The 14,708-nt window shown below is 44.2% G+C and overlaps 2 protein-coding genes across 2 annotated transcripts in view; one reads left to right on the forward strand and one right to left on the reverse strand.

Moving 5' to 3' along the window:
- Positions 1–14,708, forward strand: part of rnf123 (ring finger protein 123) — a 32,999-nt gene that overhangs the window by 14,982 nt on the left and 3,309 nt on the right. The window contains exons 29-36 of the mRNA XM_025060081.1: positions 7–103; positions 232–371; positions 529–585; positions 675–806; positions 3,647–3,722; positions 3,818–3,902; positions 11,672–11,892; positions 13,207–13,301. Coding sequence (XP_024915849.1) covers positions 7–103; positions 232–371; positions 529–585; positions 675–806; positions 3,647–3,722; positions 3,818–3,902; positions 11,672–11,892; positions 13,207–13,301 — 903 coding nt within the window. The remainder of the gene's footprint in view (positions 1–6; positions 104–231; positions 372–528; positions 586–674; positions 807–3,646; positions 3,723–3,817; positions 3,903–11,671; positions 11,893–13,206; positions 13,302–14,708) is intronic.
- amigo3 (adhesion molecule with Ig-like domain 3) lies at positions 5,189–11,631 on the reverse strand. Its single transcript, XM_025059893.1, has one exon. It carries the CDS (start codon positions 10,077–10,079, stop codon positions 8,439–8,441), a length of 1,641 nt encoding a protein of 546 aa, XP_024915661.1. The 5' UTR covers positions 10,080–11,631; the 3' UTR covers positions 5,189–8,438.

Consider the following 14,708-nt stretch of genomic DNA (forward strand, 5'->3'; position numbering starts at 1 on the left):
GTGTGTGTGTGTTGTCAGGGTTGTGGTTTTGGATACAGATACACTCGACTTCCCACCCTGCTGAAAACCAAACCTGAAGACATGAACCTGCCAAGCCTGCAGAGTATGTTTGTCTGCTCTCTGTCCAACTTCTGGCTTCAGTGATTTCCCCCCCTCCCTCACAATTTATTTTCTATATGGACTAAGGTTGTGGGTTTTGACATATCTACTGCTCTACTGTGATTGGTCCAGAGCCGTGTCCCTCATTGCTGCTGCAGAGACACATGGCGGAGCTGCTGAACACGGACAAAGAAATGGCTGCTTCGTTTCTTAACAGTGTCCTCAACCAGCTAAACTGGGCCTTTTCTGAGTTCATAGGCATGATCCAGGAGGTATACATACACACATGCTAACATACAGTAGTTTGAAAAACCTGTGGAGGACGCGTTCACATCTACCGTCCTCTTAATACTCCTCATGGCTCCCTCTTCTTAGCCTCTCTCCTCACTTCTCTTGTCCTCAATCCCTCTTTCCTTCTCTGTCCTCCAGATCCAACAGGCAGCAGAACGTCCAGAAAGGAACTTTGTGGATGCTCGTCAGCTGAAGGTACCGTTTCCTTTAAAATACTGACAAAAGAGAAAAGTGAGAATGGAAAAGTCACAATCTGTCTGATAACATCAGACACTTGGTTTCAGGTGTGTGCCACCTGTTTCGACCTCTCTGTGAGTCTGCTGCGAGTGCTGGAAATGACTGTTACCTTGGTTCCTGAGATTTTTCTGGACTGGTCCCGCCCCTCTGCTGAGCTGCTTCTCAGACGATTGGCCCAGGTGAATAATCAGGCTCCGCCCCCACACACCTCTCTGTCTCTGTTCAGCTACACTGTAGAGCACATATCCCAAACCACACGGCCCCGGATTATTACATCTGATTTCTTTTCACCGTGACTAATCTGACAATAGAGTTGAAGTGGACAAGTCATTCACCATCATTTCCAGACTTTTGAGCGCACCTGAATATAAGCTGCAACCAAAACAGAATACAATGATTTGCATTTTCAACCTATATTCAATCGAATACACTACAAGGACAACATATTTAACGTTCAAACTGGTAAACTGTTTTTTTTTTTTTTTTTTTGCAAATATAAGCTCATTTGGAATTTGATGCCTGCAACACGTTCCAAAAAAAGCTGGAAAAGGTGGCAAAAAAAAACTGAGAAAGTTTGGGATTTGGGAACAGGTAGGTGCCATGACTGGGTATAAAAGGAGCTTCCTTGAACTGTTCAGTCATTCACAAGCGAGGATGGGGCAAGGTTCACCACTTTGTGAACAACTGCATAAACAAATAGTCAAACAGTTTAAGAACAACGTTTCTCACCGTACAAGTGCAAGGAATTTAGGGATTTCATCATCTTCTTTTCCTTTTCGGCTTGTCCCTTTTTTTCAGGGATTGCCACAGCGAATCAACGTTTTCCATCTCTTCCTGTTCTCTGCATCTTCTACTCTGACTCCAACTATCTGCATGTCCTCCCTTACTGTATCCATAAATCTCCTCTTGGGCCTTTCCTTTTTGTCTCCTACCTCGTAGCTCCATCTCTAACATCCTTCTACCACTGTATCCACTGTCCCTCCTCTGCACATGTCCAAAACATGTCAATCTGGCTTCTCTAGCTTGTCCCTCTAATGACCTCATTCCTGATCCTGTCCATTCTTGTCACTCCTAAAGAGAATCTTAGCATCTTTAACTTCACCTCCAGCTCCTGCCCCCTGTCTTCTGCCTATTGTTACTGTCTCTAAACCATACATCATGGCTGGTCTCACCACCGTCCTGTTAAACCTTTCTCTTGACCTTAGCTGACACCCTACTGTCACGGATTATTCTACGGTTCATAGTATAATCAAAGGGTTCAAGAGAATCTGGAGACATCACTCCACGTAAGTGGCAAGGCCGAAAAGCAACATTGAATGCTTTTGACCTTGGATCCCTCAGACGGCACTGCATCAAGAAGCAACATAAATGTGTAAAGGATATCACCACATGGGCTCAGGAACACTTGAAACCACTGTCAGTAAATACAGTGCGTCGCTATATCTGTAAGTGCAAGTTAAAACTACTACTATGCAAAGCAAAACGTGGCTGGCTTCTCCGGGCCTATACTCATCTAAGATGAACTGATGCAAAGTGGAAAAGTGTTCTGTGTTCCGACGAGTCCACATTTTTAAATTTTTGGAAATTGTGGACATCGTGTCCTCCAGGCCAAAGAGGAAGAGAACCATCCGAACTGTTTATCGACGCAAAGTTCAAAAGCCAGCATCTGTGATGGTATGGGGGAGTGTTAGTGCCAATGGTATGGGTAACTTACATATCCGTGAAGGCACCATTAATGCTGAAAGGTACATACCGGTTTTGGAGCAGGCATCAAATTCCAAATGAGGTAATATTTGCAAAAAAAAAAAAAAAAAACGTTTACCAGTTTGAACATTAAATGTTTTGTCTTTGTAGTGTATTCAAGTGTATTAGGATATTTACACAGAAAGATGTTACACAGTAAGATTTTTTTCCTCACTTTTAATTAAAAGTGCTTTTTTCCGAACAGTGCCTGTAACACGGCTGGGTACACGTTAGCTCTTTCCTGCCTCGGCGCCCCGACCGTAGTTGGAATTCACAGGGGAGACTTAGTGATCTGCTCCAGGGCCAAAGCTAACATTAGCTCCGGGGCTAACTCCGTTCACTTTATGCTTGTCCGAGCACAAAAGAACAGAAACAGTGTTTTAACAGCTCCTGTATAACCAACTCGCGCTTCAACATGACAGGGCTCAAACTGCTCTTAGCTTACGCTACCGTTCTCTCTTGCGCGCACATACATTACAAGTATAACACACAGTAGCCTACCAGAAAAGTCATTGATCACTAGCGGTATGAACTTTGTTAGCCAGTAAAAATCCATAAATTAGTCACATCATGTTTAAAGCTGCAGGGTGCAAAGCTTGTGAAAAAAGTAGAGGCTTATAGTCCGGGAATTACGGTAATTGACAGAGGTCTATCGACACAGACGCACACGTTTAACAATGTCTTTATGACTCTCAAATACATTACTGTCATATCTGTTTCTAATGGAAAGAATACAGCAGTCAGTTGTTCACATCAACTCCTGTCAGTTGTTCTGTCAGCTCCACTCAGTTGTCCAGTCAGTTGTTTTGTCAGCTACACTCAGTTGTCCAGTTAGTTGTTTCACCAGCTCCACTCTGTTTTGCCACTAGCTCCAGTCAGTTGTTCTGTCATCACCACTCAGTTGTCCAGTCAGTTGTTCTGTCATCACCAGTCAGTTGTCCAGGCAGTTGTTCTGTCAGCTACACCCAGTTGTCCAGTCAGTTGTTCTGTCATCACCAGTCAGTTGTTCTGTCAGCTCCACTCAGTTGTCCAGGCAGTTGTTTCACCAGCTCCACTCAGTTTTTCCCACTAGCTCCAGTCAGTTGTTCCGTCTGCTCCAATCAGCTGTTCCACCAGCTCCACTTAGTTGTTCTATCAGCTCCAGTCAGATGATCACTTGTCCAGTCACTGAGATCCTGATCGTGCAGCTGATCGTGTTTGTCCTTCAGAGCTTCTGTTACCAACGTTAAGCGGGGCTTCATGTGTAAATGTTCCTTCTGTTGTTATGTTTGTGCAGCTTCTGAACCAGGTGTTGAACAGAGTCACAGCTGAGAAGAATCTGTTTGACCGTGTGGTCAACCTGAGACTACCAGGTACACACATACACACACACACATACACACACAAGTCTGACTTTAGTGTACGTAATAACTGAATGTGTTTGTGTTTGTGTTTGTCTGTGTGTCAGGTCTGGAAAGTGTGGACCACTACCCCATTCTGGTGGCAGTCACAGGAATCCTGGTTCAGATTCTATTGGATGGAGACAGACAAGGGTGAGTTTGAACTGCTGACTTTTTTTTTTTTGATGCACCTTGTTGTCAATGGCCAATTCCCACTCGAGCCAGATGTGGCCTCTGTGGATCTTGACTGAGACTTACCCAATAGTACACTCTCCTGAATGTACTGTACTTTGGCTGTGACCAAAGGGGAGTGATCAACTCCTTGGTTTCTCTGGTCAATGGGAGAAAGATGGAATAGAAACCTTATGGTCTTCAAATATCTGGGGTTAAACTCCATGTTGATTTTGATTCCCTCCAACCTTTGACTCGGAGGATCCTGTTGTAGCTTTGACTCTGTCGGTGCTGCAGAGATAGTGGCCTGTGAAGGTGCTGAGGCAGAACCCTGGAATCTGTATAGTGTGTATAGGAAGGAGTTGTCTTCTATACCCCTGTCTTAATTTTGATTTACTGCTATGGAGTTTTGTGTTCCGGCAAAGAAAGTGTGAAGGAAACACTTCTGCACACACAGCCTCAAGTGGCTTTTCAGTGAACTGCAGCTGTAATTCTGTCTGGCTCTTTTTTTTCTTTTCTTGACTCAATTTTCTTTGTGTTGGGGCAGTGGTGGCTTAGTGGTTAAGGAAGCAGAATTGGGTCTGGAAGGCTTCAGGTTTGAGTCCACCAGCTGCCAAGTTACCACTGAGGTGCTCAGTTGTCCCACTGTTCACTTTGGTGATGGGTTAAAAGCAGAGGTTACATTTGGTTGTGTGCGGTTGTAATATGTTCACTTTATTTATATATACATTTATTTATATTTGGCTCAGATTCTTGCACATCTGATTGTCCCGACCTGCTCGTCTACTGCAGCTCCGTCACCTGACAAATCACTCCACCTTCGTTTACAGGCGGTGTTTATGCTCCGACCTCATGTATAAATAAAAGTCAAATGCTCCTCCAGCTACCTTCCTGTCACATCCTCCACCACAATAAAGCCAGTGATGTAGAGGAAAATTGTGTGCGTATATGTACACTGGCAGCTTTGATAGATTTGCAGTGATTCACTTCTTGTGTTACCATGGAAACGACTGAGCAGATTACATTGGAGTGAAGACATTTTGATCGAAAAGAGATGAGGTGAAAGGTTGCTGACGAGGTGAGGCATAGAGACAGCTTTGGGTGAGACATCGGAACAACATGTCTATGTAGGTTCTCAGTCATCCAGGTCATTTAATCCAAAAATATTTTACATCAAAGGCAACTGGACGGAGTAGGGTTTTTTTTTAAGACGTTTCACCTCTCATCCAAGAGGCTTCTTCAGTTCTGACTGACTACATTTGAATTGACTGAATTTCCCAGTAGTCAGAGCTGAAACGCCTTAAAAAAAAAAAACCCTATCCATCCAGTTGCCTTTGATGCAACTATTTTTGGATCGGAACAACGTTATGGAAGGAAACATGATTTTTAACTGCTGACTCCCCAACACAAAGGTCCATAGAGAAAATGGGTGATTTTAGCTGTACACTGCTGGGTCACTACTACTACAGAAAATGTGTCCAAATTTGAGACAAATTTTCAGACAATCAGACAATCAAACCTTCTGATTATGTTTAGCCTTTGTTGGCTAACTACTAAGTGCGGCACACTTCTACAGCTCTCTTTTAGCCTGTAGCTGCTAACTGCTAGTTGTCCTGTTAGTTTAGTCAGCAGGTAATAAACGTCATGAGCAGAGTAAGGTGTCTCAGTGATCTAGAACAGACCCACACAGAACCAAGTCTACCTACAGGGAAGTGTGTGTGTGTGTGAACGAGATAGCGAGTATACATGTATATGTATCATAATGGAGAGCAGAGATCATTAAATATTGACCAGGTTTTTTTTTTTTCTGAACAACGTTCAGTCCAGTTCAGTCCTCGGATGAAGACAAGGGCGAGGCTTACAACTGAATAAATTGCCCCCAACAACAACCCAGGGTAACTTGAGATAACTTAATGTTGCTGATAAATATCTCACTATTTTAAAAACATTTTGGAAACACACTGGCTACTTGCTAATCAAACCAGTTGAGCTTATATAGTGTAGGCAAATATGGATTCTGTTCAAAAACAGAAAAAGTAAGCAAGAAGTAATCATCTTGGGAACATTAGCTAGACAGGCTAACTCAGGTCAGTATATTTAGAGCAACATTTTCTGATTGGCAGTGATCACTGACATTACCAAATATTTTTTTAAAAAAATGGTAAAAACGGTAAATGTAATGAGACAAACTCTTGTCTGTTGCTGGTTGGTGCTAATGGACAATCAACCTTTAACTGTGCATGCAAAAGAACAACAGTAAAAACACGCGACTCGCACTCTAGGGTTAAAGTTAGCGTTCCACTGCTGTCCAGTCAATTAGAAGGGGGAGGGTCACACAAAGGGTGAGAACATGATGTGAAGAGGACAATGAAACAGGATTCCCACATACCTTTATTCAACAACTGTCACAACCCGTGACATTTCACGGGCTAGAGAACAAGGTAAACTACAAAACAGATCCAACATGAGGTGCTAAAGGGCTACAGTGTTCTCTGAGAGAGGGTTGAAGACCTCTTTAGCCAAACTTTGTTTGGCTGCGCTCACATGTTTGAGGCTCTGGTGCTAAGAATATATCCACCTTGGGGTGGGTGTGGTTTTTTTTTTTTGCTATTTGTTTCTGTCATCTTCAGTTTTTTTCACACATGCTGGAAACTTTTATCTGAAGTTAATATTCAAGCTTATCAGCAGACAACAATAGTTGGGGGTGGGTAAAAATATTGAAAGGAAAGTTTAGTGAAGAACAGTGCCCCCTGCTGCTGGAGAGGGGTCACCGAAAGAGTCTCAGTGCAGTGGGGAGGAGCTTGCTGCTACGGTGATAGTTGGCAGTGTGTTGGTCCAGTGATGAGTGGTGTGTCGGTAGTTAAGATGCTCTTATTCTTATTCTGATTGCATCCTGACAATGTCGTTCGGTGTCCACAAGCTATAAGTACTAGCTAATTATCAAGTACTTTTCACCACAACACCGCTGGCTAGTGCGGGTGATTCTTTTTATACCATCTTCAGTACTAGTATTGTCATTGCTGATGCTTTATTTTCAGATGTTCTATTGTGAAGATATGAACAGTGTTCACATGACTTGTGGTTGATTATATGGGTATTGAACTAAATAAATAATTATTTTAAAATGAATGGTGTTCTAATTACTTATTTGTATTATTTCTACTTGACACTAAATCGATATCAAAGCAAATCAAAATTATTGAGATTCTTAGCAATACCCAGCACTAATAGTTAGTATTTATTGCTGTGAAAGTAGTGGCACAGTTCACGCGCTAGCTGGTGGAGCTAACCTTTAGCAGTTTTCTCTAGACAGTTTGTGGTGGTCGTCATGACTCTTTCTAAGCTGTATGAACTGAATAGGCTCATGTAACATCTTTCAATTATTTCTGTAAAGTTAGGATTGGGGGGCAAATAATGTACAGCTGTACCAGGCCCTTAGTGCTATTGGTTGGTTATAAACGTATCTATTAAGATAGAGATCAATGCGGAATGGGCTATATTTTGGTATTTTTGGTATGTAAAAACACAGAATAAGTATTTTTTATTCATTTATCAATTTATTGCCAAAAGTTATTTTTTAGTTCTGCTGTTGACACCGTGTTCTCTCTTCAACCCACCGAAAATATTTCTGTCTCTAAACCCGTCAAACTTTCTTCACTGACCTCTAAAGATGTACCCAGTCATAATGTCACACTTGTGACTGAAGCCACACATTAAAAGATGCTTCTGAACATGCTAATCTTTGAAAAACATTACACGAGTACACCGGTTCAACGCTCTGTGAGCTATGTTAGCATGTGAGATAATAACAGTATTAGCTCAGCATTTCTAGCTAGAAATATTTACACATCAGTTAGCCGAATCAGGGATGGTTCTAATGTTGTAATGTTTAGGCCAAAGGCTTGTGGGAGAGTTAACCTTTTGCACCGTTTCCAAGTTTTGAAAAATAAACCTTGCTTGTGATCATGAGCTTGATGTGATGATTAGCCGACCATGAATTAGATTGTAACACTTAAAATACATTGCTTGCTATGTCTTCTAGAAACCTGCTTCTACGTGTAGAGATAACCTCAAGATAACCCAATTATAAATGTGAATAGTATTCTTTAAGAAACTATTTACAAAACTGCATCTTCAGCAAAGAAAATATTGCATTTGGAACAATACATAATGACATAACACCTGAGCTAGGGCCTCTACCTCATACATGTGAGCACAGCATTAAAGGTACAAACCGTGCTTAAAGGGACCACGTTGAGTATAGCAGTTAATAATTTAGCCCATGTTTTTATAAACTCCTTTTTTTTATATACGTCTCATACAAACCTGTGGGTGGTGTACTTACTTTATGAGTACTACTCTGACCTATCCACTCACAGTGCAGTGGTTCGTGGCTCTTAAGTTAATGTGCGCAAAGATGGGTCTGCCGGCGATGGCAGTATTCCATGGTTTCATGTTAGGAAAGGTTGAGATGAAGAGGAAGGGGGGCGGGGGGCGGCTTATAATCAGTGTCGGACACTAGAACCTGTCAGTCTTGCTACGTAACATGATGGGTGTGTCTGAAAAAACCGACACCATGGATTCAGTGTCCCCTGCCTTTCGGATGTGGATCTTCAGGTGCTGCTTAGATTCTAGCACTGAACCCAGCACGACGTGTCCTTGATTCACCCCAGAACATGGCCCCTCCCTCAGTCCGCCATTCTTCTGCTCTCTGATTGGCTCCAGAAATACCACATGCTTGTTGGTACTGACCTTGCGTCCAGGGCCCTCAGTAGTGGCTGGAGGGGTTGGGATTAGGATAGAAGACTTGGCGCTTCCTGCTCCGCCTTCATTCCCTTTACTGCCGTCAGGTACAGAAGATTCCCTGCTGAAGGGTGGGCAGTGACATGGTGTCAGATAGAGGTACATGAGGACCAGAACCAGGCTCACCACGCAGCCCAGAAGAGTAGTGAATCCAGTGTTAAAAGACCCATGGGACTGGCCATGGTGATGTAACTCCACTGTTACGTTGACCTCGCACGTGTCATTTCGCTGATGACGCTGATCCAGGGCCATGCACCAGTAGATGCCAGAGTCTTTCGCATGTGCCTTTATGATCTCCAGGCTCCCGTTGGTGAACATCTTCAGGGAACCATTGTTGCCTGGTGGTGCCACATACTCCCGGTTTGGTGATACCCAGAGAAAGGTGACACTGGTGCCAACGAGAGACGTCATGCAGTGCAGCAGGGCCCCCCCGCCCACCTTTACAGATATGCTATGAGTCTCCCCGTTAATTGCCGAACCCACTGTGGTCATGTTGCATTTGTCAAAGTAGCTGTGGTTCTGGAAGAAACGCACAGTGCGTTTCTCCATCCCATAGACCCGACAAGTGTGCTCTTGCCTGAAGTGCTTGACCGAGGCGTATCCTCGCTGTTCCCAGTGTCGAAACAGTCCATACATGGAGCACTCGCACTCCAGTGAGTTGTTGTGAAGGTAGAGTCCTTTCTGGAGCTGGAGGGGTAAATTTAAAATGTCCTCCAGGGGCAGTTTTAGCAGGCGGTTGGAGGACAGGTCCATTGTGATAAGGTATGGGTGGCTGTGCTCTTGGATGGAGAAAAATGGGAAGTGAGTCAGGCGGTTGTGACTGAGATAGGCCTTTTGGAGGTTCCCCAGTCCAGAGAGTGCCCTGCTCTCCACCTGCACAATTTGATTGTTAAAGAGCAGCAGCTCCTCCAATCCAGGCAGCTCCTGAAAATAGTGAGTCTCCACAACCCGAAGACGGTTGAACGACAAGTCGAGGTGTCGCACCAGCTCACCGGAGGTGTTCTGGAATGCCCCGGGCTGAATTGTGGTCAACTGGTTGTGAGCCAACCTTAGGGTTTCCAGTCGAAAGAGTCCTTCAAAGGCACCGCCCTTCAGCTGATCAATGCGGTTGTGACTGAGGTCCAGGATCACTGCAAACAAAGGTATCGCCTGGGGGACCTGCTCCAGACCCTGGGCGGCACAACTGACAAGGTCTGAGGCACAGAGACACTGGATCTCAGCAGACGGGGTTTGGGAGAAGCAGATGGATCCATTGATTTGGGTCGGTCGAAGCAGCTGAAGAAAAAACAGCACTGTTGTTACTGCCGGTCCTACCACGCCCTGTGGGAAACCAACACTACCACCAACTAGATTCATAACGCCAGGATAAGACTGTGGACATCAGCTTTGACTAAATGATTTCATGCACTAGGTAAAGCTTAGTGGACAATTCCTCACTTCTTGTTTTTGCTTCTTCATACTGACATGATCGCACTTGAAACTGTAGTCCAGAGGCTGGTGTCAGCAGCAGTGGTGATGATGGTGATGCTCCTCGGCGTTCCTAAAACTAATCTTTCTCCGTTCATCTCTCGTCTTCTCAGCCCAGCCCTTTTCTACATCTCCATCACTCTATTTAATTTTCCACCACAGACAGCAAAAGTCCATTTCCGTTATCTTCACTCAGCAGCGCCTCCTGTCAGTCTGCAGCCTCCTCCAATTTAATGGTTTCTTGATTTTCAGTTAGAATCCAGCGCAAAAAAAAAAACAGAACGACCAGCGAGGATGTCTGTGTATCTGATCTCTCTCTCTCTCTGTCTGTCTCTCTCTCTCTCACGCACACACACTATTGGTTTCTCTGTTGGTCGTACAGCAGTGAGGGAGGGCGACTCAGACGCCAAACATCAAACCTTCAGCTCCTCCTCTGCATCTCTCTCTACCAATCTCCCTCCTTTGCCTCCTCCTGCTCCTCCTTTTGTCTCCTCACAGCAAACGCCGATAGCAAACATTGGGAGGAAAGTTCGGGTTCAGACGTGAGCAGTCAGCTGAGATGTCTGCGTGTGTGTTTTTGGTTCTGATCAGTGTCTGTCTCTTCTTGTGCTTTCCCAGCTCCTCCTTCTCCCGTGCCTCTCTCTTCTACCTCGTCTCTCCTAGCACCCATCCCCTCAGACCCCTCCCCCTGTCTGACTTGTCACTGCTCGAATCACTTATCTATTTCTATTAGGCTCTCACATGTCTCCTTTTCCTACTTACACACACACACACACACACACACTAGCGTGAATGTGTGTTAGCAGTAGATGATGTAAACATGTTAATGACCATTCATGTGTACCAGTGCCTGTTTAGCATCAAATACTTTATATATCTTATACTACGCAAATTTGAACGTAGGTATCATAACTGCGTTATTGACAGCAATTTGACTAGCGTCAGTAAAAGGATCGTCAGTCATTCGGTAGGTGTTAAATGTCTTGAAAATTCAACACTTTGAATTTGAATCCCAAAAAATTAGCTGAGAGTTAGTAAACCTTAGTTTAAAAAAAAATCAATTACAAAAGATTAGCGTTAGTGTGCTATTACATCAATAGAGATAGCTTTACTAAATGCCTTATCACCAGTGTTAGTGAATAATGTATGTCAGTGATTGTTAGCATCAGTCATCATGTTGCAATCAGTCGTCATTTTGGTATCAGTCATCCTGTTAGCATCAGTAGTAATGTAAGCATCAGTGTTAACATCGGCTACTGTGTTAGCATAAGTCATTGTGTTAATATTTGTCACTACGTTAGCATCAGTCATTGTGTTAGCATCGGTCATTTTGTCATTTTCTGTCCTTGTGTTGGCATCAGTTGTCGCATTGGCATTGTTCGTCATATTAGCATCAGCCGTCGCGTTAGCATCAGCCATCGTCTCTGTACGATGGAGAAAAAAAAAATACGTTTTTTTCCCCCCTCCCTCCTGTTTTACAGAACGTCTCCAGCTGCTTCCGTCCTTCTCGCCGATCCCTGCTTCCAGTTGCATTCGATCCAGTACCTGTTAGGAGAGGGTGCAGAGCCTCCTGGCTCCTCCTCCTCCATGTCTTCAACTCGTCATGTGGTTGGAGCCTTGAGTTCATCCGTGGCTCCTCCCCTTCCTCTTACCTCAGGAAGCAGCGGACAATCAGAGGGCAAACACTTCTCCCTGCAGGCGTGTGAGTAAAACACTCAACAATATGCAAAAATGTGGACAAAGTTGACCATGCAGCAGCTGGGTCGCAAATGTTTTTCTTAAGAAAGTGATGAAAAAGACCAAACACCACAGTTGGGTTCCAGGACTGGATTAGAACCAGGGTAAAAAATCAAGACCCCTGCGTATAGTGTATGTGTGCATGTGTGCTTGTCACACCACCACGGGATCGCCTGGCCGACCTCCTCTGTTGTCGTGGCAACACATGATGTTTCCATGGCCACCTGGCACAGCATCATCTGCAGATTTAACGTCTCTGTATTTGTTGAGGTCACACTGAGTTCTGTCACAGGCTTTGTCCTCGTCATTTGTGCTGTTGATTTGCAAAAAAAAAAAAAAAAAGCTGGACTTCAGCTCAGGTCTAGCAAACGTTAGTTAAGGTTAAATAGTTTTCACCACAGATCCAAACCAATTATTTGAAACTAAGATATCTCCAAGTTTGAACCACAAAGTTTACACAGGGACAGCATAACCGGCAGTGCCATTGCTTATTGACCAGGATGTATTTCAGTCACAGGACAGTTGGGCTGTCAATCAGTGCCAACACCCAATAATATTCAACCTCTCATTTGACTCCAGCTCTCACTAAAGTGAGGTTTTACTTTTACTTTAGTAGATGATACACAAATGTATATACAAATAGGTAGTACACAAGTCTGTATTTTAGTATGTGTTAGTAGGTAGTACACAATTGCGTATCCTCAGTATGCGTTAGTACATGTCATGGAGTCTATTAAAGGGTTAATTAGCTTCTCCCCCTGCCTCTCTTCTTTCTCTTCCTCTCCACTCCTCTTCTTTCACCTCTTTTCCTCTTTCTTCTCTGTTCCTTTTCCTCCTCCTCTCCTGTTCTTCCTCTCCTCCTCCTTTTCTCCTCCTTCTCCTCTTTTCCTCCTCCTATTTTGTCCTTCGGAGTAACTCCATGATAAAAACAAACTTCCTCCCTCTTTCTTAATTGTATGACTCTTCCTGTTCTCCCATCTCTTGCCCCCGCCAGCCCCTCCACTGCAGTCAGATCAGGTTTCAGTAGAAGCATCTCATCCAGATCCAAAACTCTCTCTCTCTCTCTCTCTCTCTCTCTCTCTCCCTCTCCCTCTCCCTCTCTCTCTCTGGCTTTGTCTCTGTCTCAATCTTAATCTGCCTCTCTCTTTTCTTTATCTCTTTCTCTCTCTCACACACACACACACTAAAACTCTCACTAACTTGTCTCTCCCTCTCTCACTCTCCCACCTTGTCTCCCCCCCCCCCCCCCCCCCCCCCCCCCCCTCTCCCCCCCTTATAGACAGCGACTACATCACTGAGGAGGAGAAACACAGGGTGGAGCAGGTGTTGCAGTTGCTCACAGAGGAATCCAAAAAGGCTGCTGCCTCCACAGCTGTAAGTGCCTCCAGAACCCCAATAGCCCCCACCTGTGTGCCCATTATGGTGGTTTGTGTCGTATGGACTGTTTCCACTTCCTGTGTCAATGATATAAGCACCAGTTCATCACACTAACTTCTCTGCTAGTTCTTTAACCAAGCTGCTTTTTCTCCTGACTCGGTTGCCCTGCAAGGAGGCAAAGTTCAGAGGGTCGCTAATGGCCAGTGAGCCAATTGAATACAAAGAACTTAATTTTTCCCGACGGGCAATTAGTGTAGAAGGGTGCACGGCAGTCTTACATACTGCATTGAATCATCAAGTGTATAATCTATAAATATGTGCAGTGATGGAAAAACAAATGTTATGTATCAATATAATGCAGAGCTTCTTAAATAGTGGGTTGGGCCCCCCCTGGGGGGGGAGTGGTGGGGTACCACTGCTGTAATGCTTGAATGATAACAAGCCTCCAGTCACTAGGTGGCAGCAACTCATACAGTGGTTTGTACAGATAGGAAAAATATACATGTTCTCAATAGTACTTCAGTTGGTGGTTGTGGGTCTGGAGGGGCAAGAAAAAGTTTCTGTCCCAAGGGGGGGCTGGGGGGGGGGGCATGACAGAAAATAAAGAACCCTTATAATAAATAACAAGACCTGCAGTCTGCTGAAAAGTCAGCAGCAGAAGAAGACAGGCAGCTGTAAGCCACCAAGTTCCTGAAGGTCCCACAAGAACTGCCAAGAGGAGGCGAGGGAGGCAAGACTGCACCCTCTGTCAACATGTTCTATTAGCGCCACTGACTAACCTCAGCGTCCTTCAGACTGAAACCACTTCCTGTCCAAGATTTACTAGAGAGAACATAATCTTCACTCCCTCATCTCCTGGACATCAATAATTGATGAAGGGGGAGGGGAGGGGATGACAAGCTGAGTCATAGTCTGAAAGTCGCATTGATGGACAAACACTGAGGACACTGTCCACGCTGTCTCTGTTGTCACACAAAGAGACAAAAGTACAGTTTTGCTGGCCTTCACTGCCTCTGGGCTCGGCAGCATGTCATAACGTCAGCGGTAGGTGTGAGTTTGTTAGAGGGGCTGCTGGATGATCATCAACTGCTATCTCCACAAGAGCTAAAATCATTGATTTTCTCTGTGGACTTTGGTCTGTGAGCTAAAATCACTGATTTTCTCTATAGACTTTGGTCTGTGAGCTAAAATCACTGATTTTCTCTATAGACTTTGGTCTGTGAGCTAAAATCACTGATTTTCTCTATAGACTTTGGTCTGTGAGCTAAAATCACTGATTTTCTCTATAGACTTTGGTCTGAGAGCTAAAATCACTGATTTTCTCTATAGACTTTGGTCTGAGAGCTAAAATCACTGATTTTCTCTATGGACTTTGGTCTGTGAGCTAAAATCATTGATTTTCTC

Source organism: Cynoglossus semilaevis, chromosome 11 (assembly GCF_000523025.1).
Source record: "Cynoglossus semilaevis isolate Cse_v1.0 chromosome 11, Cse_v1.0, whole genome shotgun sequence".
NCBI classification, from domain to species: Eukaryota; Metazoa; Chordata; class Actinopteri; order Pleuronectiformes; family Cynoglossidae; genus Cynoglossus; species Cynoglossus semilaevis.